The 22,310-nt window shown below is 40.4% G+C and overlaps 1 protein-coding gene and 1 long non-coding RNA gene across 2 annotated transcripts in view; both read right to left on the bottom strand.

Annotated features, from left to right (window-relative positions):
* Positions 1-1,358, bottom strand: part of LOC134821108 (uncharacterized) — a 40,103-nt gene extending 38,745 nt beyond the window's left edge. Inside the window, exons 1-2 of the long non-coding RNA XR_010160974.1 lie at positions 1,226-1,358; positions 999-1,103 (exon numbers count right to left, since the gene is read on the bottom strand). This is a non-coding gene — a long non-coding RNA (uncharacterized LOC134821108). The remainder of the gene's footprint in view (positions 1-998; positions 1,104-1,225) is intronic.
* A 1,096-nt stretch (positions 1,359-2,454) lies between these two features.
* Positions 2,455-19,808, bottom strand: LOC134821355 (folylpolyglutamate synthase, mitochondrial-like). Its single transcript, XM_063832098.1, has 4 exons — positions 19,578-19,808; positions 18,765-18,888; positions 14,835-14,978; positions 2,455-2,579 (listed from the first exon to the last, which is right to left on the bottom strand). The coding sequence occupies exons 1-4, from the start codon at positions 19,806-19,808 to the stop codon at positions 2,455-2,457; spliced, it is 624 nt and encodes a 207-aa protein (XP_063688168.1).
* Positions 19,809-22,310: the final 2,502 nt, after the last annotated feature.

Consider the following 22,310-nt stretch of genomic DNA (forward strand, 5'->3'; position numbering starts at 1 on the left):
TTTGTAAATTTTTATCAGATTGTACACTTTTTTCCAAAATATATTTTTCGTTGTTTTATGTTATTGAGATTTAACCCGAGTGCTATAAAATTCTTAAATACTTTTATCAAAAGTTATTCAATCGATTTTACTTTAATTCTAAAATTAAAATTTCTTTATATAGTATTTTGGAACATTACGTATGGATTTTGGAAAGTGGTTTAGTTCACTTAATTTCTGTTGGAGGCCTTGCCGAATACAGTAAAAATCCTGATTTTTCCAATCTGTTTTACTAAGAAACTATCTTGAAAGGTTAAACATCATTTGACCAGTTACCCCGAAACTGAGTCTCTGCTTCTCTGTTCATTCCGCGCAATATTTAGAATGGGGCAATAGTAAACTTTATATAATGTCGATTGTAATAGACGAATAATAGAATTAGGAATACCCGTTTTTTAGTACCAAGGACGAGGAGGTGACTTAATGTCCTAAGTGTGGTAAAGACTTAAGTTACCATGTAAATTGAAAATGATCCCTAAATAATAGATTTGTTCGTTGTTAAGGCTGGATACGATTAGGTACCCTTCATTTTCGTTTTTAAAATTATTTGCTTTGCATAATCACTTTATAAATAGGAGAGGTCGACATCAAAGTAATTTAAATTGAAATTATTAATATATGACTTTAATTTGCTTTAAGCTTTGTGAAATGTTTGAGAAAACGTTTCAAACTTAGAAATTTGGCCATGACAGGGATAAGTGGGCGAGCAATCGCCTATTACTATATTAGTTAAAATGCTTTTATTAGTTGAACAAGGGGTTCATTTAATTATAGAACGTTTCTTTAATGAATAAAGGAGAGCAAGTTTATTTTGCCACTAATTTATAATAGGCTGGATCCAGCTGCTTAGCAGACGACGTTCTGCCGTTATACAATAAATATAATATAACAAAATTAGTAATACAAATTAAAGTTTCATATAAAAAACTCCAAATTATTTAAACATTGAGACCAGCTACCTGAGGAGAAGGACAGTGCAGGAATACCAGTCTCGCTCCACTCGTCTTTGTTCTGATGTGCTCTTTTTATCATAGCTTGCTTCATATCCTCCGGCCATTCACAGTCTGAAAGGGGAAGTTTTAATAAAATTAAAATTAGTTATTAATGATTAGGGTTATTATAATCAGCGTACATTTCCAATCTTGTCGTGAAGCAAAACGTTACTGAAGTATAAGGAAGCTCAAACCTTTGACGATATATTTGTTGCTGGCGATGTTAGGACAAATATTATGAGGTCAGGCGTGATGTCCTTTCTGATAATATCCAGGAAATCGGCCAAATGTCTGTCACGTGTTGTATTCACCACCAATACTTTCCTTCGACTGAAATAGCGGGGTGGAGTTAAAACGGTGAGATGAAAAATATTTATATTGCAGGGTAATTATAGATTAGACAATGGATGTAAAGCCGTTTTTTTGGTAAACCGACTTACACTCTTCCTACAGGACAACAAAATACGGCCAGTTACGGAAACTTTCATAATCGGAAAAGAAGAGACAATTATTTGTGCAAAAAATAAAGGGCAACTTGAGGGCCGTTTGATCAATTATATTGGACGACACCAATTTCAACTCCGACCGTGCAAAGGATCCCACCTGTCGCGGCTGCAGTTTTTGAACCACTGTGAACATCAGACATATACTGGACGGGTGTATGGGGCTCCCTCAAAGGTGGTAGGTTACCTTGTACTCGGTAGCATACGTGGTTTCTTCCGCGGCTCACTGACTCGTCGATATTCCTGTGATAACAACAAGGAAATGTTTTCTAACTGACACGTCATTATTCTGAAATACAAGGACACTTTTTCGTTTCTAGGTTGGAATAATCAAAGAAGCTGACTAAACTCGGTAATTTACCAATATCAAATCTAAGAGTTGCAATTAGAGTAGTTGAAATTAGCATTCTTGAGGAAGGTATCTGCGAATCTTGAAGGGCGACCTGCTTAGCAGGTCCTGATGACAGGAAAACATCCACAGCTTAAACAGGGGTCCTTATATTTGTCCCCTGAATAGTGCAATAATACATTAAAAGTAAACAATCGAAGGTAATGACGGAGATCGTAGAGATCAAAAATATTTCGTTTACATAAATATGAACACTCAGCGAGATATTTACTTCGGGTCAACCTCATCTCCCTGTAAGATCAAAAGCAAAAAATTGATCTGAGGAAACGCTGGTCATCAACGAGACCCCATAAAACATTAATCCCTAAATAACATTCTCCACGGGACTACGGGCAACTTTTTCTGAAATGGTTCAGCATTGCAAAGTTTTATCCAAGTTTTTGTTGGAGATGACTCCTCGGTGGCTTGGTACTCTATATTAAAAATGAAGCAAAGATGTCCGCGGGAGCTAGCATCATGTGCTCAGTTTTAATAGTTCCCTTAAATTAGTAAGTTAAGTGATACAGATGTATTACCTGGTGATGAGGGGATTCAAGTTGAGCCAATGTTTAGCTATCTGCAGTGACAGGGAAATGTTATCTGACCAGGTGTCTGAGTTCAGAGTCGGCGGGTTGGGGTAGTGGGACAACGGAGGCAATGAGGGTGCAATGTTTAATATTATTTTTTAAATATTAATAATAATTATTGTGGTAGTCTGGTTAATAATTGATTATAGAATTAACCTCAATACTGGTTGAGTTGGGATCAGGTTAATTAAGAACTATTATCATGATGACGATGATAAAAAAAGGGAGGACGGATTAAAGGAAAAGAGGAAGAATGTGTTTATGCTAAAATATAAAATATGAAGCCTTACATGACATTACCATGTTTAATGTTTATCTGGGCGGGTTTGTACATTAGCAGATTATTATTACTTTATTAAGAGCTGAATAACTCTAATTTTAATATTGCTATTGGCTGCATAATAAGTCGATGACAGTTTTCTACCATTTTGGTATTTATTATCTGATTGCCCGAGGTATTCTTAAATTTTTGGGAAATCGTGAGAAAATAAGAAATGTTTGTAATAGGTGGCGCGCGGTGATAACAGAATGTTTTGAATGCAATTGAAATAGAGACCATCGACGGCAAAATTGTCTCCTTTAAGCTTCACAATTCGAGACCGACAGGAATGATAATTCCATTTTTTACCGCTAGTTTGCTTCAAATTGAATGCTTATATTGTGAGTTGTGACGTTCGGTAGTTAATGTGGTCATCTCCGCATCAGGCTCGGTCAAATAGTCGTACCTTGCTTTTGTCGGGCTACATTTTAAAGATGGCAAAAATAGTGGTCATACCTGAGTGATTAAATCTAAAGAAACCGAATTTTGTTGCCAGATGAATCACCATAATATTTAGCGAGCGACCATATTTTGTGAAATATTATCTTCCACACAGTGGCTTCATGAGGTTTATTAGCATTAGGACAGGTGGTAAATAAGTCACAACAACAGAATGTGTACTCATTACTCATTAGAGAAGTAATTATCCAGCCTCTAACAAAATTAGAAGCCGAACTTTGGACACTTTGTTACTTGCACAATTCCGTGTTAATTTTGTTAAAGGGTTTTTAAGTTTTGACACTGTCTCTTTTGGTTGTGACGAATTACTATTAGTGCAGATGTTTTGATCTGTCAAATTGTTTATTACCTTATTAACATCTGAACAAATTTCAAGCGCTTGCTACGTCTGATTGTATTGGCAATCATTATTAAGCGACCTTAAACTGGTCATATAAAGACAATCGTACCAAATATCTCTTAGTTTTACTTGTGAATCAGCAAATCTTTAATCGACTCAGGCAGGTTATCAGTATTCACTAGACTGGTACTGCAGTAGTAAGGATCATAAATCAGCACCAATTATTATCAAAGAAATTATCAACGCAGTGTTTATCCCTGAAAATGGGATAAACTGACTAGACCAGTTAAATGAACAGTGTTCATCCCTACTATCTCTGCGTATTGTCCAAACCGTTTATTGTTCGTCATTATGCCCAAGACTCAGTTAAATGTTGTGAAAAAGCTGCAAGTCTTAAGTGCAATTTGAAGTGCATTGTTATATAAACGGAGTTTTCGTTCTGTCAATGGTAGCTTTTGTTCCGTTAATATCTGAGATTTGTCTCGAGACTTTGAGACCCGAATATAATACAATAGTTTTTCTTCCATCGTCAGTCTGGAATTTTACCGCTGTGAATTCAATCTTGTGATATATAAGTATTATATATATATATATGATATATCTATTCGTATCTTTTCATTGGATTTATTAAAACTGTTTTTTGTAAGGAGTTTGCCTGAGAAATAGTGTTATTTAAAAAACCGTCGTATTAACTCACAGTAAAAACCGCGATTTACCGCACTTTCCCGATTTACCGCGGCCTTTTCCTTTCCCCAAATTCCTGTTTTCCCATACAAGGGATAGGGGATGGGTGGTGAGTTCCAGATTTAGGGGCGGCGTCCAGCTTGAGAAAAACAGACTCGTGGGGACGTACTAGGACAACGTGAAAAATACAGGACAGCAAACATTCTCATATTTTCGATAATTGGGGGTTACTGAAAAGTTGCAAACTTGAAAGACTAATTTAAAAAACACTCAGACGAGAAAGCATTCAGATGTTACTTGGACTGTTCATTAGGTTATGTATCATATCTCCGCTATTGCGTCGTGAGTGAACCTTAAATTGTCTATACTATAAAGTATCTGTAGCTGTCAACAAATTTACTTTTAGCTTGCAGATTTTCACTCGCGATTTAAAGCAAGGTTGTGCCACAGTTCTCTTAGTGCCATTTTGTAATTCTGATTTAGACTTTAGAGTCTTTAATGAAGGTCGGAAGTGAGGGAAAGTTTAAGTAAGAATAAAACATTGTGTTAGAGTGTTAGCATGTAATATTGCACTTGTACACTTGTGAAGGCCAGTTAAAGTGCAGAACTGTATGTTTCGTTGCTTTGTGATACTGATACGTCATGATTAGCTCTCATCTAGACATAACATATAGACATATAACAATTCGATGTGACTAATGATCTTAATGCAGTAAAAACTTTAGATTAATTAGCTTAATTAGCTTAACTTTAGATTTATTAAGGAATACTTGGAACTTTACTATTATTGAGCTATGAAGGTTCAGTAGTGGTATAATATGATGAAGAGAAGTTATAAATTAGTGTATTAATGATTTAATTAAAATTCCTTGAAAATATTTTCTAGTTTGATATACAGCAGCGTTGAAAGTATCTAACTTACTGAGTTACTGCACAGTTTTATATTATTCTTCCAGTTTCATCAGGCCCGGCAACCATGTTGATAATCCAATTTATGAAATTTTCTAAATTTCGACAGTCATCGTTAATACTTCATAATTCGTGATAATGACTATTCTTGATTGAATCTGCCACATAGTCATACAATATGATACAGTGGTGTTAAACCAGTGTACCCAGTTGGTCCGAAAAAAATACGAAATGTTGTTAAATAAAAGCTCAACTCGGCTTCTGAGATTGCTTAGATAAATTTGGTGCCGACTCAGGGACCCTGGTTCCCCCCGATGTGACTTAAAATACTTTAACAACTTTTCTCTTTTCTCAGTGTATATTGAGCAGATGTTTTGTTCACTCGGAAAAACTTTCATAATCGACCAATGATCTAGTTATCTCGGATACATTTCTAACGTTCTCTTACGTACATTACTTTACCGCTCGGTCTCTTTTGTTCGTTAAAATCAAAGGTTTCTCTGTCATACCTACATAAGTAGTTGGTGACTGACGGTAATAGTATTAATCTTTCAGCATAAGTTGGTAAAACTAGCAGTTCCTTATTCGTCTCTACCAATAGATGTTTTTTATGGATTTATCCTAGTTCGCCTTTTTGTAAATAAAATATTCTTGTGAAAGGTACTGATTTATTTTTGAGCTGATTGTAAAGGTATTTGATTAGTGGTCAGAGTGGCACACAGATTCCTGACTAGCCAATTACACCCATTAGATACTTAATTCTCTGCAGTTCGTTGTAAGTTATCCACTTGACCAAGATTATCAATAAGGTCTAAAATCACAATCTCTCGATTAGTCACTCAGTTAGTGGCAGAATATTAATTATTCATTAAACAATTATCCTTAAACAATTTACTTGAACAGCTCCTGTTTCTGAGCTATGTAATGGTAATGTTTCTCAACCTGATGTCAGTTTGACTCTCGTAAGTCCTATTCTGCCCATTTGCTATCGTAATGTAATGGAGATAATTTCTTTGTTATAAGCTTTCAATTCAACTGTTGTTCATTAAGAGGTAACCTAACTCAGCATTCTTGTTCCCATGGTGAGGCCAGGTATAGAAGATATTATGTAAATATATCCTCATTACACCACTTAAGGCCTAAGGGGTAACATGTAATCTGTCAGCGAATGTTAAATACCCGTTTGTGTGAAATTCTGGAATGTAACACAAAGAAAGGAGTCGAAGGAAGTACACAGTACCAGACCACCATTGACCATATCAATGTTTTAATTCAGGAGGCCATATGAGACATTGTACAGATTCAGGGCCGGGCGGGGGGGGGGGGGGGGGGGGGTTTGTTGGCCAAGGGTATTTTTTTGTGAAACTTGAAATCGTGATAGCAGTGACCGAATTTTGAGGGGGTCCCGCGCGACCAACACGCCAATCGGCTGCCTGCGGTAAGCCAGCCACGCCAATATTTGGTCCAAATTAGGCCCAATTTAGCAGTGCAAAATTCAGAATTTGGCCGCCAAATATTTTTGGAATAAGGTCGAAAATGCGATTTAGAGTCGATTCCGAAAATTTCATGCAAAAATTTTGTAAACTGATTGAGTTATTTCCAAATTGATGAAATCAATTCCGCGTATATCGCGAACGAATGTGATTCGGGAAGTTTTGTTCATTTTTTGCAGGTATTTTGGCCTTAGTATTCCACATTTAAACAGATATAAAGCTTATACTTACAGAGATATGTAGTTTAGGCTATCCTGTGTTCATATAACGTTAGTCTTCATCCAAATATATTGATGTTCTGACTAATTTATGGGAAGAAATCTACCAAATTTGGTGCGTTGACATGCCAAATATGGGCATATGGTTTTTGGCTCATAACTCATTCATTTTTGTCCAATCTTGATGGAAATTTCATATTAGAGTTTAGGGGACCACTAGCTACAAGTAGAGCCACCATAAAACCTGGGTTTGGGCATGCTTCAGGGTATTTGGCCTAAATTGGGCCTATTTTGCAACCAAATATTGGCGTGGCTGCCCCGCAAGCACCGTTTTGGCGGTTGGGGTCCGCAGGACCCCCTCAAAGTTCGGTCACTCGGCCTAGTTAGTTGGTAAACTGCCTCTCTCGAATTCAAGTTTCACAAAAAAATACCCATGTCCCCCCCCCCCCCCCCCCCCCCCCCCCCCCCCCCCCCCCCCCCCCCCCCCCCCCCCCCCCCCCCCCCCCCCCCCCCCCCCCCCCCCCCCCCCCCCCCCCCCCCCCCCCCCCCCCCACCCCCCCCACCCCCCCCCCCACCCCCCCCCCCCCCCCCCCCCCCCCCCCCCCCCCCCCCCCCCCCCCCCCCCCCCCCCCCCCCCCCCCCCCCCCACCCCCCCCCCCCCCCCCCCCCCCCCCCCCCCCCCCCCCCCCCCCCCCCCCCCCCCCCCCCCCCCCCCCCCCCCCCCCCCCCCCCCCCCCCCCCCCCCCACCCCCCCCCCCCCCCCCCCCACCCCCCCCCCCCCCCCCCCCCCCCCCCCCCCCCCCCCCCCCCCCCCCCCCCCCCCCCCCCCCCCCCCCCCCCCCCCCCCCCCCCCTCCCCCCCCCCCCCCCCCCCTCCCCCCCCCCCCCCCCCCCCCCCCCCCCCCCCCCCCCCCCCCCCCCCCCCCCCCCCCCGCCCCCCCCCCCCCGCCCCCCCACCCCCCCCCCCCCCCCCCCCCCCCCCCCCCCCCCCCCCCCCCCCCCCCCCCCCCCCCCCCCCCCCCCCCCCCCCCCCCCCCCCCCCCCCCCCCCCCCCCCCCCCCCCCCCCCACCCCCCCCCCCCCCCCCCCCCCCCCCCCCCCCCCCCCCCCCCCCCCCCCCCCCCCCCCCCCCCCCCCCCCCACCCCCCCTCCCCCCCCCCCCCCCCCCCCCCCCCCCCACCCCCCCCCCCCCCCCCCCCCCCCCCCCCCCCCCCCCCCCCCCCCCCCCCCCCCCCCCCCACCCCCCCCCCCCCCCCCCCCCCCCCCCCCCCCCCCCCCCCCCCCCCCCCCCCCCCCCCCCCCCCCCCCCCCCCCCCCACCCCCCCACCCCCCCCCCCCCCACCCCCCCCCCCCCCCCCCCTAAGCTTACAATGCTCATTGCTCACTGAATTATTAAACATTGTTATGACAATGGTCTGGAGTACCTGTTGTACTTCCTTCTGAACTCCTTTCTTTGTGTTTTCATTCCAGAAATCACACAAACGGGTATTTAGCATTCGCTGGTTTTTTAAATAAACCACAATGCAGGTGATATGGACGATGTACCACCAACTCAGAATGTCCAAGCCTCCTACTAAGTGGATCTTCGATACCGGATTTACGATGGATTACTAGCTCTAGGTCTGGGTCTTTGTCTCGATAGTTGGAACTACCAGAAAATTGTCTGCCTGGAGGCAATTCCACAACTCAAAGAATGAAAAAAGGTTGTCAACCCATTCTGTATCAGATAGCTTGCACTTTTGACCAGTTGTTGATTGGTATTCATTTGCCAGTAATTTTCAGCATGTTGAAACGCGGAAAATAACTGGACCATTTGCGGAAATTATTCATTCTGCACCTGGTTGGTATTTTCGTAACCCTCCAATTACTTGCCCCAGCAAATGTCATGTTTGCTGTAATGTTGCCAGTCCCATATCACGAGCAATTGTGATTGTTTTTCCTTTTTACAAGGTCAACAAAAAAGCAGTTCTGATCTCGCTCGTAATTTACTTTCTGTTCCACATATCATGGACAACTCTCTACTTTATGAACTCAACCGGTTTCTACAGTCCAGGAGGGGGTTATTGTGCGAGATGGATCGGGTATGATCAGACACCCAAAACGCAGGCGGTAAAAACAATGTACTTTGCAAATTATAGCCTTTGCGTTGGTGTACCACCCTTAGCTGTGTTATTTGCTTTTGTGACATCCGTGATCAAGCTGAGGGAGAGTAGAACCGATATGAATCACTCTCACAGCAATAAACACGAGGCATCTGTAACGATATCATACTTTGCAGCACTTTTTCTTCTCTGCAATTCAATAACCTTCATGAACATCATGCTTTTTACTGCCACATCACTGTATGGCAGCTACCCGGGGAAGATATACTCTAACGAGTTCATGTTTTTCTACAGTTGGCCAATAAGTGAGATCTTCTGTCCAGTCCTAAACGCTTCTCTAAACCCACTGCTCTACCTATGGAGGATGAAGGAAATGAGATTGTCTATCAAAGAAATATTCCGATTTGACAATATCCATAAAGCGGTTGAGGCAGGTCCCGGCCGGTCGAGTGAGGACCCGGCCAGTTCAGAACACAGGAAGAGGACTCAAGGAGAGGTCCGAGGGAAAAGTGAGAACTAAAAGTGGGTTAACGAAATGAAACAGAAGAGACAGATCTGAGATCTCCCAGAATTGATCGGTTGCCGGGTAAAACTCCAGATAGTTAAATAATCAAATATGTTGTGTTTTTTATTCTATTGGATGGTTAGTAAATAGTAAATTTATCTAGGGGTCGTTCACATATCACGTAATCAACCGTGAGGGAGGGGGTTTCCAAATGATTACGCTTGTGTAATTTTGACACAATAGCTATGTGTACAACTGATTAAGGAGGGGGGGGGGGGGGTTAAGAATTGTCCAAAGTGATTATGTTGTAATATGTGAACGACCCCCTATTAAATAGTCGCTCACAAAATCATTTTATAAAATTAAAGATTTTTATTTTGAAACTTGTTTTCATATTTGACGTTCTTCTCTGCAATTCAATACTTTACGTGCACCATAGGCAAGTCATACGACCTTAATTTAAGACACTTACAACTGTTTGTGTAGGTTCATTTACAAGTTAATTAATTGGTCCGGTAAGTAATTTCTATACCATTATTATTCAGATTATACCATTGTAAACGGAATTGTCATTATTCAAATTGACATAAATCTCGTAAGGCCGAGCGTGAGTTTTTAACATTCTAGTGATCAGTAGGGAGCATCACGGCTCCCGACAGACAAAGTGTAACAAGGCAAATGACTGGTGAAAATTTAAATGAAATAATCGACGTTTCGGCTGTCTACTAAAGCACTCCTTCAGAGCTCTATTGTTCTCCCGCCCTCATCACTTGTTGAGCTCTTTAAATTGCAGCCTGTTCTTCGTCTTGTCAAACCGGCTATTCGTCGAATTAATTTAGCGACTCCAAGTTACATAACATACAAACATAGTACATACATGCTACATGAAGAGGTCTCCTCCTAATCGTTGGAGTGGCGTGCATCACACACATCTCTTCTACGGTGTAAAATGTTCCTCCATGGGTGATCAGGTTCTAAGTGCCGTACGTGACGTCGACTAAGTGCAGTTTTAGACTTTACAAAAAGGACCCACCTACCCCCTTCACGGTACAAACTGATTTTTCGGATAATATTAAGGACACGCACCCCCTTTTGCGGTACTAACTGTTGAGAAATCACGGTACTAACTGAGTCTGGGTATATAAAATAAGATACCCACCTATAAATTGCTTTAAACAGCTCATCAAACATTGGAAATGGGCAATTTATACTCACTATTTAGTAGGGGTTTTGTTTACAATGTAGTCGAATTAGATAAAAAGTTACAAAAAATATTAAAAATTAAAAACCCAAAAAAAAACTCAAAAAAACCTCAAAACCCATTCCCAAAATTGAAATTTGAGCTAAAATGGTTTTTTTGGGGTTGGACAACCAAAAAATGAACCCTTTAGTACCATGTACCAGCTGTTTTTCTGGGAAATGAGCAGCAGAACCACCACTTAGTACAAGAGTACTAACTGCGTTTTGGAAGAAAATATGACACACCCACCCAACGTCATGTACGATTCTGATCATATGATCCCCCCGTCTCTGCTGATGTTATCGACAGTGACACCTGTAAAGTCAGCCGCATCCTCGAGTACACAGGCCATCCAGCCTTTGCGGGGTCGTCCTTAGCATCACAAAATTATATTGTCCTTCGCATTCCCCACCATGACAATGAATTCCAAGGTCTTTGGTTTACACTAATGATAGTTTTAAAAAAACCATAATTATCTTGTTATATAACAAATTTTAAATGTTTAAAATTTATTATAGCGGGGCAGACCTTATATTGTCCCTTACAGTTACACTCTCCGTTGTCAGTACAATATCATTACTCATTAGCATTGATAAGTGGATAAGTATGTTTTGTTAATAATTTCCTCGACCACCATCTGCTCCAGGACCCATCTCACTTCTTCCAATGCTGCTGCGTCTCTCTCTTAGCCTCGATAACATTTTATAATGTCAGCTAAGTAATGCTTTATAAGTTTTAAGAACCCCAGTTTCCACTAACAATTCAAACTGAAACGTTTTACTATCTTATGTGAATTATTTTAGCTTTGGGTGGACCACAAGTTTGGCAGTTCTAATGCTCTAACACACGCCACAAAGATTTAATCATAATCTGGGTAATCTATTTGGTATTTAGGGATTTAAGGCAGATTGAATATTTCGCTCTTTAGGGAGTTTGGAAAACTCCATCGATTATCTTTTTCCATTCAGTTTGTTGATTTAAGTTCTTTAGTATTTTGTCTCATATTGCCTAGCAACGCTAACAAGTAAGGGGCAAAAGAAATTGTTTTGCCTGCATTCGTGTAAGATAGTATGATACTTAAGGGTCTGAGGTAGATTTAAAATCCATCGATAAGAATATTTAATATAAAAGTCAGTTTACTGAATAATATCCTTAGTTTTTGTCTTGTATCAATTGCCTGAAACAATTAAAACCCAGGGTTGAGGGTCGTGAATATAATCCAGATTTTTTATTTGTCACTAGCAACGCTAGAAAATTAGTTTTTAATCCGTTTACAAAGTATGATAAAAACTAAAATTGTTCTAGACAGAATATGCTGGCAGCTGGTTATAAATATAATTATTTCTTGTGCGTGATCGTCTAAAACAATAATCGCTACCTTTATAAATCGGTATGTTCGGTATGTTCGCCACATTAAACTCCATACTTATTGATTATCACGGTATTTTTCTGCGTGGTAAACCGTTTGATAAATTGCCACGTATTGTTCAGATAATTGGCGAGTCCTGAATTCGTGATAAAGGTTGGTTGTTTTGGTCATGTGAGTGGTCAACAAATAAGCAGAAGTGGAGCACTTTTAATTTGTCCTCGCTATTAGTCGGTATATTTGCGCCCTACAGTACTCTGGAACAGATTGTTGTATTACTAAGAAAGTCAGTTCCCTTTGTTTGCACAGCCAGTCTACACTACTGTATTTTTGTTTGATCACTCAACAAATCTTATAAGCAATGGGCATTCGTTCTTAAGGGAGTTCGGAAAACTCCATCGATTATCTTTTTCCATTCAGTTTGTTGATTCAAGTTCTTTAGTATTTTGTCTCATATTGCCTAGCAACGCTAACAAGTAAGGGGCAAAAGAAATTGTTTTGCCTGCATTCGTGTAAGATAGTATGATACTTAAGGGTCTGAGGTAGATTTAAAATCCATCGATAAGAATATTTAATATAAAAGTCAGTTTATTGAATAATATCCTTAGTTTTTGTCTTGTATCAATTGCCTGAAACAATTAAAACCCAGGGTTGAGGGTCATGAATATAATCCAGATTTTTTATTTGTCACTAGCAACGCTAGAAAATTAGTTTTTAATCCGTTTACAAAGTATGATAAAAAACTAAAATTGTTCTAGACAGAATATGCTTGCAGCTGGTTATAAATATAATTATTTCTTGTGCGTGATCGTCTAAAACTATAATCGCTACCTTTATAAATCGGTATGTTCGCCACATTAAACTCCATACTTATTGATTATCACGATATTTTTCTGCGTGGTAAACCGATTGATAAAATCACAGATTCTAGGATCAGTAGATCTTCCTTCTGCTAGTGAACGACCTTTTGACCTAAACCTTATTCTCCAACAGCATTCCAGAATAAAAACGTTATACAGTTAAACCTTGATTTACCGTAAACCCCAATTTACCGCGCCTGTAGCAAGCTCTAGCCCTTGTTCGTGCTGTAATTAAAGTATTAACAGTCCTGAGTCCACACGATGGCTTGAGTCCGAGGGATGGATGTGGATTGTGCATTCATAGCATGGAAGTAATCCCAAGATACACAGAAGATAAAAATACATTATAAAAGAGCTTGGCCATTTGGCAATATCCCAGGTGATATTATGGTCATACCTTCTTGAAGACCCTTCCCTTCAAATTTCCAATACTTATGAATTCTATATTTTTTAAATAAACAATAGTACAGGTAAAATGACGACAGAATCAACAGCATCAACTCTTGACCAGCGGTTAAAAGAAACTCTTCCGTTCCGGATTTACGATGGATTACTGGCTCTAGGTCTGGGTCTCTGTCTGATAATTGGACTACCAGGAAATTGTCTGGCTTGGAGGCACTTCCACAAGTCAAAGAAAAAAGGGTTGTCGACCCTTCTGTATCTCATAGCTTGCACCATTGATGCTTGTTCCAGTGTTATTCATTTGCCTGTTATGGGCACCATGTTGACCACGAGGAAACCCGGGCCATTTGCGGATCCTACATTCTGCTTTGGTTGGTATTTCGTCTTCCAAATGCTACAGCAAATGTCCATGTTCGCTGTCATGTTGCAGTCCATATCACGAGCAATTGTGATTGTTTTTCCTTTTTACAAGGTCAACAAAAAAGCAGTTCTGATCTCACTCGGAATTTATTTTCTGTACCACATTGCATGGACAACTCTCTACTTCATGATCGCAATCGGGTTCTACAGCCCCGGGTGTGGATATTGCATACGATGGATAGATAAATCGCCGGTAAAAACAATGTACTTTGCAAATTATAGCATATGCGTGGGAATACCACCCCTAGCTGTATTTCTCGCTTTTGTGGTAACCGTGACCAAGCTCAGGCAAAAGCAACTTGTTCAGACTCTGTCTCACAGAAAGAAACACGAGGCATCTGTTACAATATCGTACTTTGCTGCAGTTTTCCTTATCTGCAACTCATTGACCTTCATAAACTTTATGCTCTTCACCGTCTCGGTCACCATCTTATCAATCCCGTACCCTGGACCGGTTTTCTCTAACGAGTTCATGTTCTTCTACAGCTTCACAATTAGCGAGATATTCTGCACAGTTCTCAATGCGGCCCTGAACCCGTTGCTGTACTTATGGAGGATGGAGGAAATGAGATTGTCTGTAACGAATATGTTCAATAAAAGAGTAGCTCAGGTCAAAACAGTTCAGAACACAGGGAGAGAAGGTGAGACAGAGAGATCTGGAGACGTCTAAAGGAATGGTGAGAAACTAGAACTCAAAAAAGGAACAAATATTAAAATGTGTGCCTAATTAATGCACAACCGACACTTATAATTGATTATTATAGTATGAATAGTTTTCGTGTAGAGTGAGTCATTTTTAGTGAGAAAATTCAAATTTTGAAATTGTGGCCAACATTTTATCAGTTTCTAATGCATTTTTTCGTCATATCTAATTTGCCGATCAATATTGTCAAATGCGCAGTGAAACGATAACACGATTAAACTGTTGACCTTGCCAAAAGTTACCTATATATATTGTAGATAGGCCAATTACAGGAACGGAAAGTTCACTAACAAACCACTTTACTTACCCCTAATAACAGCAGTACTCATCTCTCTAGCCTCTCTTTCCAGTACAGGATAGCTAGCAGTATAGTGCTGGTTAACTGTTAACACTGGGACCCCTTCTTTCATTATACCCGCCTTCTCGTTTGCTATCTCCTCTATCGTGTAGCCTGGACGGGAGTTATGTAAGATCACGTGACATTACAGGGAAATAAATCATTGAAATACATTAATTTACATAGACTACGTATAAATATCTAGAATGCAGAAAAATACCATTTACAGTTCTTAAGCTCTGCGCGCAATTAAGGGGACATACACCAAAAGCTTTTATGCCCTGGCCCTGCTGTTAACGTCATATTAAGAAAGTCTACATAAAAACAATAAGATATGATACATTAAAAATTATTTTTGAGGACCCGCACTTTCGAAAAAATAAATATTTTCTTTTTCGAAATTTTTGGAAATTTTGAGAAGTCTGTCACTGTAATACCGATATTTCGGTCATTTTAAAAGTCTTTTGGTTGATTTTGTTACTGAAGATTACTTACAATCCGTACAAGAAGCCCTTCAAAGGATTTTATAATTAAAATATAGATGACGAAGTTACAGACCAAACAAGGTCGAGAGAAGCAAAATTGAAATTTTTGTAAAAATCAAAGTTGTATATTTTACCATTCACCCAGGTCATAAGATATCGCTTCAAAAATTCTTGTGAGTGTAGCTGATGATCATATCCAACTTTTTGGAACAGGATTTCTCTCAATTTTGAGTTTTAAGGTATGAAATGTGACCTCAAACGACTTAGTAAAATTCATCGTAAAAAGGGCCAAACATGGCAGATTTAAGGCTTAAAGGACCAGTTAACTCAAAAAAAAGTTATCCTCATATTTTGACAGATTGTGACAAATAGCAAACTGAGCAACGAGTCGAAATTCCTAAATCTCTAACTGCTCTCTAACGCGTGTAATTAGCTTTTGTATTATTTTGGCGATGACGTCATAAAGTCCCTTGCGCGCACAGAAGAGCTCGTGAGACTGTATTTTAGAGGTAAAAATGGACATAATACAATGTTTCTCCCCTAAATAACTCGAAAAATAAGTGTTTTAGGGTACATGTTGCTTCATAAGTTGTATATAAACATGGCCATTCTGCACAATTTGCAATCATTCAAAAATCTGTAGGGCCTTCATAGCCCAATTTACAAGATACCCATACTTTTGCATGATTTCTGGAACCGGAAATCAGTTTTTCGCCAATAACTGAAAAAGTAAGCACTTTAAGGCATCTGTTTCTTCGTAAGTCATATATAAATATGCTAATTGCGGTTCTTTTGCACCCTGTCTAAAGACTCTATCACGATCCTATCGAAAATGGGCTCAGCACCACGCCCAAAATGGTTTTTGGCAAATTTCTCGAAGAGTAAGGATTTTAGGCCATTTGTTGCTCAGTAACTCCTATATAAACATGCATATGCCGCTTCGTTTAAGCCTATTTAGAAGTCTACGACCTTCAGAAGCAAAGGGTCGGTTACGTTATTGGGTCAATATCGGCGTGGTCAATATGTCTCCAACCGAAAATCGTTTATTCATACTTTTGAGAAGGTCTTTGCAAAATTTCGTGAGTATACGAAAATTTGCAGGTTCAATTCCATAAATGTCCTTAAATGACTGGACTACACTAGTTTAGAGTTAACTTTAGAGAAACTCATAAATCATTATTATCTAAAATTAAGCTGTCAGTGTCCATGATCAACCTATGGCTACAATGTTTTACATGAAAATTGAAATGTAAAAATCAGGAGTAATATAATAAGTGTATTTCTAGATTAAAGTGCTATCTCATAGTTTAAGAATTGTATAGATTAACGTATGTCGTTTAGCCATCTAAGAATCGATCGTGCCGCAATATATATGGCCAAAGAATAATAGGGTCTTGGAAATTCTATATTTGTTCAGTGGGTCGATTGACTGAACACGTTTGCACTTGGTATTTAATTTTACCAGTAGTTTATTTATGTTATGTACCTACCGATGATCATACAAGTAGGACGATAACTAGGTAAGTCACATTCAAAACACACCGCTCACCGTACACTCCAATCAGTATTACGTATACCGGGTATTTTTCAGTTCCCACGGCACCGTTCTGATAGGAGCTACTTCTACTAATGGTCCGATGGGAACGGCCGTAAAATAGCCAGACTTCATGTCTCCTGTACTGTCTGGCACGTGTGGATTAAAGTAAGAAATTTCGCTATGCTAGAAATATAATTGCTCTCGGAACTATGTCTTTTAGGATAGCGAACCATTTGACTGCTCGCATTCTTCCGAACAACTGTAATATTATATTACAGAGTTACACTCTGATCAGCTATATTTAATATATAGCACATTATTTTGTGTATTAGTTTCATGGACTGGGGAAAAATAATCGGTACAGTCTCCCTTCGTTTTAATGAAGCAATGAAAACAATCCAAAATTATCACATATGACACTTGTAATAGCAGAAACTTTCTAACCGTACATTCACCCGCCACTGTTCAAGAACTTATGTCACTGTTTAAAATCCTGACGTGAGCACTGTACATCCAATCAGCTATTCATATAGTTAGGGTGATAGCCAAAACTATAAGGATTTTGGAGAACTAGGGAAATAGTCATAACTCTAAAATTTGAGTGAGTTACACGTGTTTTATTGACGATGATAAACATTTGTGCATTGTATTACGCTATGCCAGCGCGCACTGAGGGACTTTATGACGTCACGCGGCCACAGCTTATTATTGCAATAACACGCGTTACACGTAAGCTAGAGAGTTGGTTCTTTCGGCGATACAATTTTTTACGAGTTTGTCACAGCTGATTTAAATCTTAGCCAAATTGGAGACTACAAATTTTTCAGTTAACTGGTCCTTTAAAATGCCTATAACTCAAAAAGTATCAGTTTTTTTGAAATAATTTTTACAGAATCGTAATCAGCTTGAGAAGACGAATCTTTTAGTACCAAATAGGTGATTTTAGAAGACAAATTGTCTTAAATAATTTTCTAGCTCGAACACAAGTATAAATTTTGTACAAATTGTACACATTTTTTTACAAAATTTGTGTCTTTAACTATTATAAATTTGGTACTAAAAGATTTAAATAATTTTCTAGCTCGAACACAAGTATAAATTTTGTACAAATTGTACACATTTTTTTACAAAATTTGTGTCTTTAACTATTATAAATTTGGTACTAAAAGATTCGTCTTCTCAAGCTGATTACGATTCTGTAAAAATTATTTCAAAAAACTGATACTTTTTGAGTTATAGGCATTTTAAGCCTTAAATCTGCCATGTTTGGCCCTTTTTACGATGAATTTTACTAAGTCGTTTGAGGCCACATTTCATACCTTAAAACTCAAAATTGAGAGAAATCCTGTTCCAAAAAGTTGGATATGATCATCAGCTACACTCACAAGAATTTTTGAAGCGATATCTTATGACCTGGGTGAATGGTAAAATATACAACTTTGATTTTTACAAAAATTTCAATTTTGCTTCTCTCGACCTTGTTTGGTCTGTAACTTCGTCATCTATATTTTAATTATAAAATCCTTTGAAGGGCTTCTTGTACGGATTGTAAGTAATCTTCAGTAACAAAATCAGCCAAAAGACTTTTAAAATAACCGAAATATCGGTATTACAGTGACAGACTTCTCAAAATTTCCAAAAATTTCGAAAAAGAAAATATTTATTTTTTCGAAAGTGCGGGTCCTCAAAAATAATTTTTAATGTATCAAATCTTATTGTTTTTATGTATACTTTCTTAATATGACGTTAACAGCAGGGCCAGGGCATAAAAGCTTTTGGTGTATGTCCCCTTAAGGGTACAATTCTGCAAATCCCCAATATATCTACAACTACAAAGCAACATGCGACAAATGTTGTAACTAACACACGCACACTCACCGAGAATGGAGCAGTGGTCGTAACCCAGGTGAGTAATAGCAGTGAGAGCAGGGTGGTCCACAACGTTAGTACAATCGTACCTCCCTCCTAGTCCCACCTCTATCACAGCAACGTCTACCCGCTCCTGATGAGACAGGGTTTAGTGATGGGTGAGGCAGGGTTTAGTGATGGGTGAGACAGGGTTTAGTGATGGGTGAGACAGGGTTTAGTGATGGGTGAGACAGGCTTTAGTGATGGGTGAGACAGCGTTTAGTGATGGGTGAGACAGGGTTTAGTGATGGGTGAGACAGGGTTTAGTGATGGGTGAGACAGGGTTTAGTGATGGGTGAGACAGGGTTTAGTGATGGGTGAGACAGGGTTTAGTGATGGGTGAGGCAGGGTTTAGTGATGGGTGAGACAGGGTTTAGTGATGGGTGAGACAGGGTTTAGTGATGGGTGAGACAGGGTTTAGTGATGGGTGAGACAGGGTTTAGTGATGTGTGAGACACAGGGACAAAAGGATTTCGCGGCATGTACAAAATCGCGAAATTTCCCATTCTCCGCGACAAATTTTATGTTATAGTTTAATGTACAGCCTGTTAAATTTCGCGGTACCGCGATTTTTGGCCAAAATAATCGCGAAATCCTTTTGTCCCTGGTGAGACAGGGTTTAGTGATGTGTGAGACAGGGTTTAGTGATGGGTGAGACAGGGTTTAGTGATGGGTGAGACAGGGTTTAGTGCTGTGATGGAAATGTAAATGGTTCAAAATAAGACTATTTTAGGAAAAAGCAACAAGATTTTTAAATTCACCAGAACTGATCACGTGACCCACCTTAATAAACACGTAGTAGGACATGACAACAATGTACTTGAGGAATGACGGGAATCTAGCAGGACTGTTCTCTAGGTCCGCAATCTCACACCGCTCGAACATGTCCCAGATCTCGTTGAAGTAGTGGGAGAATAGATCTCGGGATATAACTCGGCCGTTAAGTCTGATACGTTCCCTGACCTGAGTAGGAGAGAGGTGATACTTGTAGTCCGAGACGAAAGGAAAACTCATTAGCTTTTTGCTTTTTTGTGTAAAAAGCGATTTCTCGGTTATCACCTCTTTAGATGATGCTTAAAACATTTGACCACTATTGCATTTTTGTAATAAATCCAATAGGGGCGTTTTCGGCCACACACTTTTTCAGGGTTTTGCAGTCCCTCGAATGTTTGTATTTCAGCCCAGGAACGTCGTAGAGACTATTCTGATACACCAAAATGTGCCTAATAGCCATAATTATATACAAATTATGAAGAAATATATTACCTTATAATGCTTATTTTCGGAGATGTGGCTGAAAAACGGATTTTTGCCGAGCGAACAATGACAATATTCACAAATGGGCTATTGGACTGTTAACTAGAAAGATCCTAAAGACTCAGAGGCACATATTAGGTGCGATGGGTGCGGGATCGCACAATTTACCGTTTTCCGCACATTTCCGCATAATTTATTGTTTTCCGCACATTTCCGAACATTTTGTAATTTTCTGCATATTTCCGCATAATCTAGCATTTTCCGCGTAATTTCGCATAATTTTGAAATTTTCGCGTTAAGATTTTCGAGTGTAAAAACCAAAATATTTTAAAAGTCGGGCTCTTTTAGGACCGTGACTCAGGCCCTTTCGGGACCCTGACCCAGGCCCTTTCGGGACCCTGACCCAGGCCCTTTCGGGACCCTGACCCAGGCCCTTTCGGGACCCTGACCCAGGCCCTTTCGGGACCGTGACCCAGGCCCTTTTGGAACTCATACCTAGGCCACGTGACCCAATTACCACGTGACCCAGGCCCTTTCGGGACCCTGACCCAGGCCCTTTTGGGACCCTGACCCAGGCCCTTTCGGGACCCTGACCCAGGCCCTTTCGGGACCCTGACCCAGGCCCTTTCGGGACCGTGACCCAGGCTCTTTTGGAACTCATGCCTAGGCCACGTGACCCGGTTACCACGTGACCCAGGCCTTTTCGGGACCGTGACCCAGGCCCTTTCGGGACCGTTACCCAGGCCCTTTCGGGACCGTGACCCAGGCCGTTATGGAACCCTCGTCGTTACCGTACTTCGATTATAGTGTATCAGTTATCATTCGTAACTTCACCACATCATCTGCTTACTCTATATCACATCACAACGTCATGGACCGTTTCCTAAAGAGACGAACAGCTACAGACAGTGACCGGCTGCACGACGGCCAGGCCCCCTCATTATTCGGGGTCCCACGGAGATCAGATCATGTCACCAATTAGTGACGTATGATTAGTGATGTGATCCATCAGTAGAATTTAATTGACCTAGAAATGGGCTAGATACAGAGTAGAGTTCACATGTCAACTCTGTTCACATAATATTATTAGTTAAATTGTGTTAATACTTTACCATACTACACGTAATAAAACAAATAAACCCTGTTTACAATGAGATAACATCACATGATCGAATCACGTGTTTTGATAACAAAGCTAGAGACTAAGGGGTATGGAGCACACTGCTTTTCATGTGTTTTATAGACTGACCATTAGTTCTTTTACACAGATTGTACTACTAGTCTTAACTATAATTCTAAAGATTATCTTTTGTGGGGACCGAGGGCTCGTCGTCCGAGTATAAAGCTGACACTCCTGATCACTACGTTCATAGAAATATTTCCTTTACCCTCATGAGATGTTGTCTGTATATATTGTCTTAACAATTGATCAATGTTCCCATTGTTCCAAATCTCATGATTCAATTTCACTTAACAAATTAACTCCTAACTAACCTTATGCCTAACTTACCTTATGCCTAACACGCATTACACATTATTTTATTTCCTCATCTTTGCCTTTGTTGATTGTTCATCTTCTCGCACAATTCCTTAAGTGGGCGAGTCATCGTCATGTGAATGTTTGCATAATGATCATTATGATCATTATGAGCCTAACATATTTTTTCCGGTTTACTTGCTACACGTTGCGATCAAAAGGGTGTGTCAACGATTTATTTTACTGAAGCCCGTACCTTTTAGTAGTACCTACCTCTCGATATACGATAATCGAAGCTTCCCCCTTGTAATGCGATCACTTATGTGATATACGAGTCATGCGGTCAGATCTTAAAGATCATGTTTACTTCTTAATGCAATGCCATGATGTACAGAGTTGACATGTGAACTCTACCCTGTATCTAGCCCATTTCTAGGTCAGTTAAATTCTACTGATGGATCACATCACTAATTATACGTCACTAATTGGTGATATGATCTGATCTCCGTGGGACCCCTAATAATAAGGGGGCCTGGTCGTCGGCCTCTCCAGTGACCCATCATCAAGCTCACCACACAAGAAACAGAAGATACCTGCATAGGATCTGATCGACTCTATCAAGAGGCGTCTTCAAATAACTGTCTCCTGATCTCTACCAGATCAAGTCACTGTTTTCAGATAACTGAATCTCAATATTAGGTTCAATCATGGTCTTAGTAAAGAACTACACCTTCAGTAACACATAAACAGACCTATTTTTGATAAGAGCGGCGGTTATACGT

This window comes from Bolinopsis microptera, chromosome 9, assembly GCF_026151205.1.
Source record: "Bolinopsis microptera isolate Bmic1 chromosome 9, MBARI_Bmic_1.0, whole genome shotgun sequence".
In the NCBI taxonomy this organism is placed as follows: Eukaryota; Metazoa; Ctenophora; class Tentaculata; order Lobata; family Bolinopsidae; genus Bolinopsis; species Bolinopsis microptera.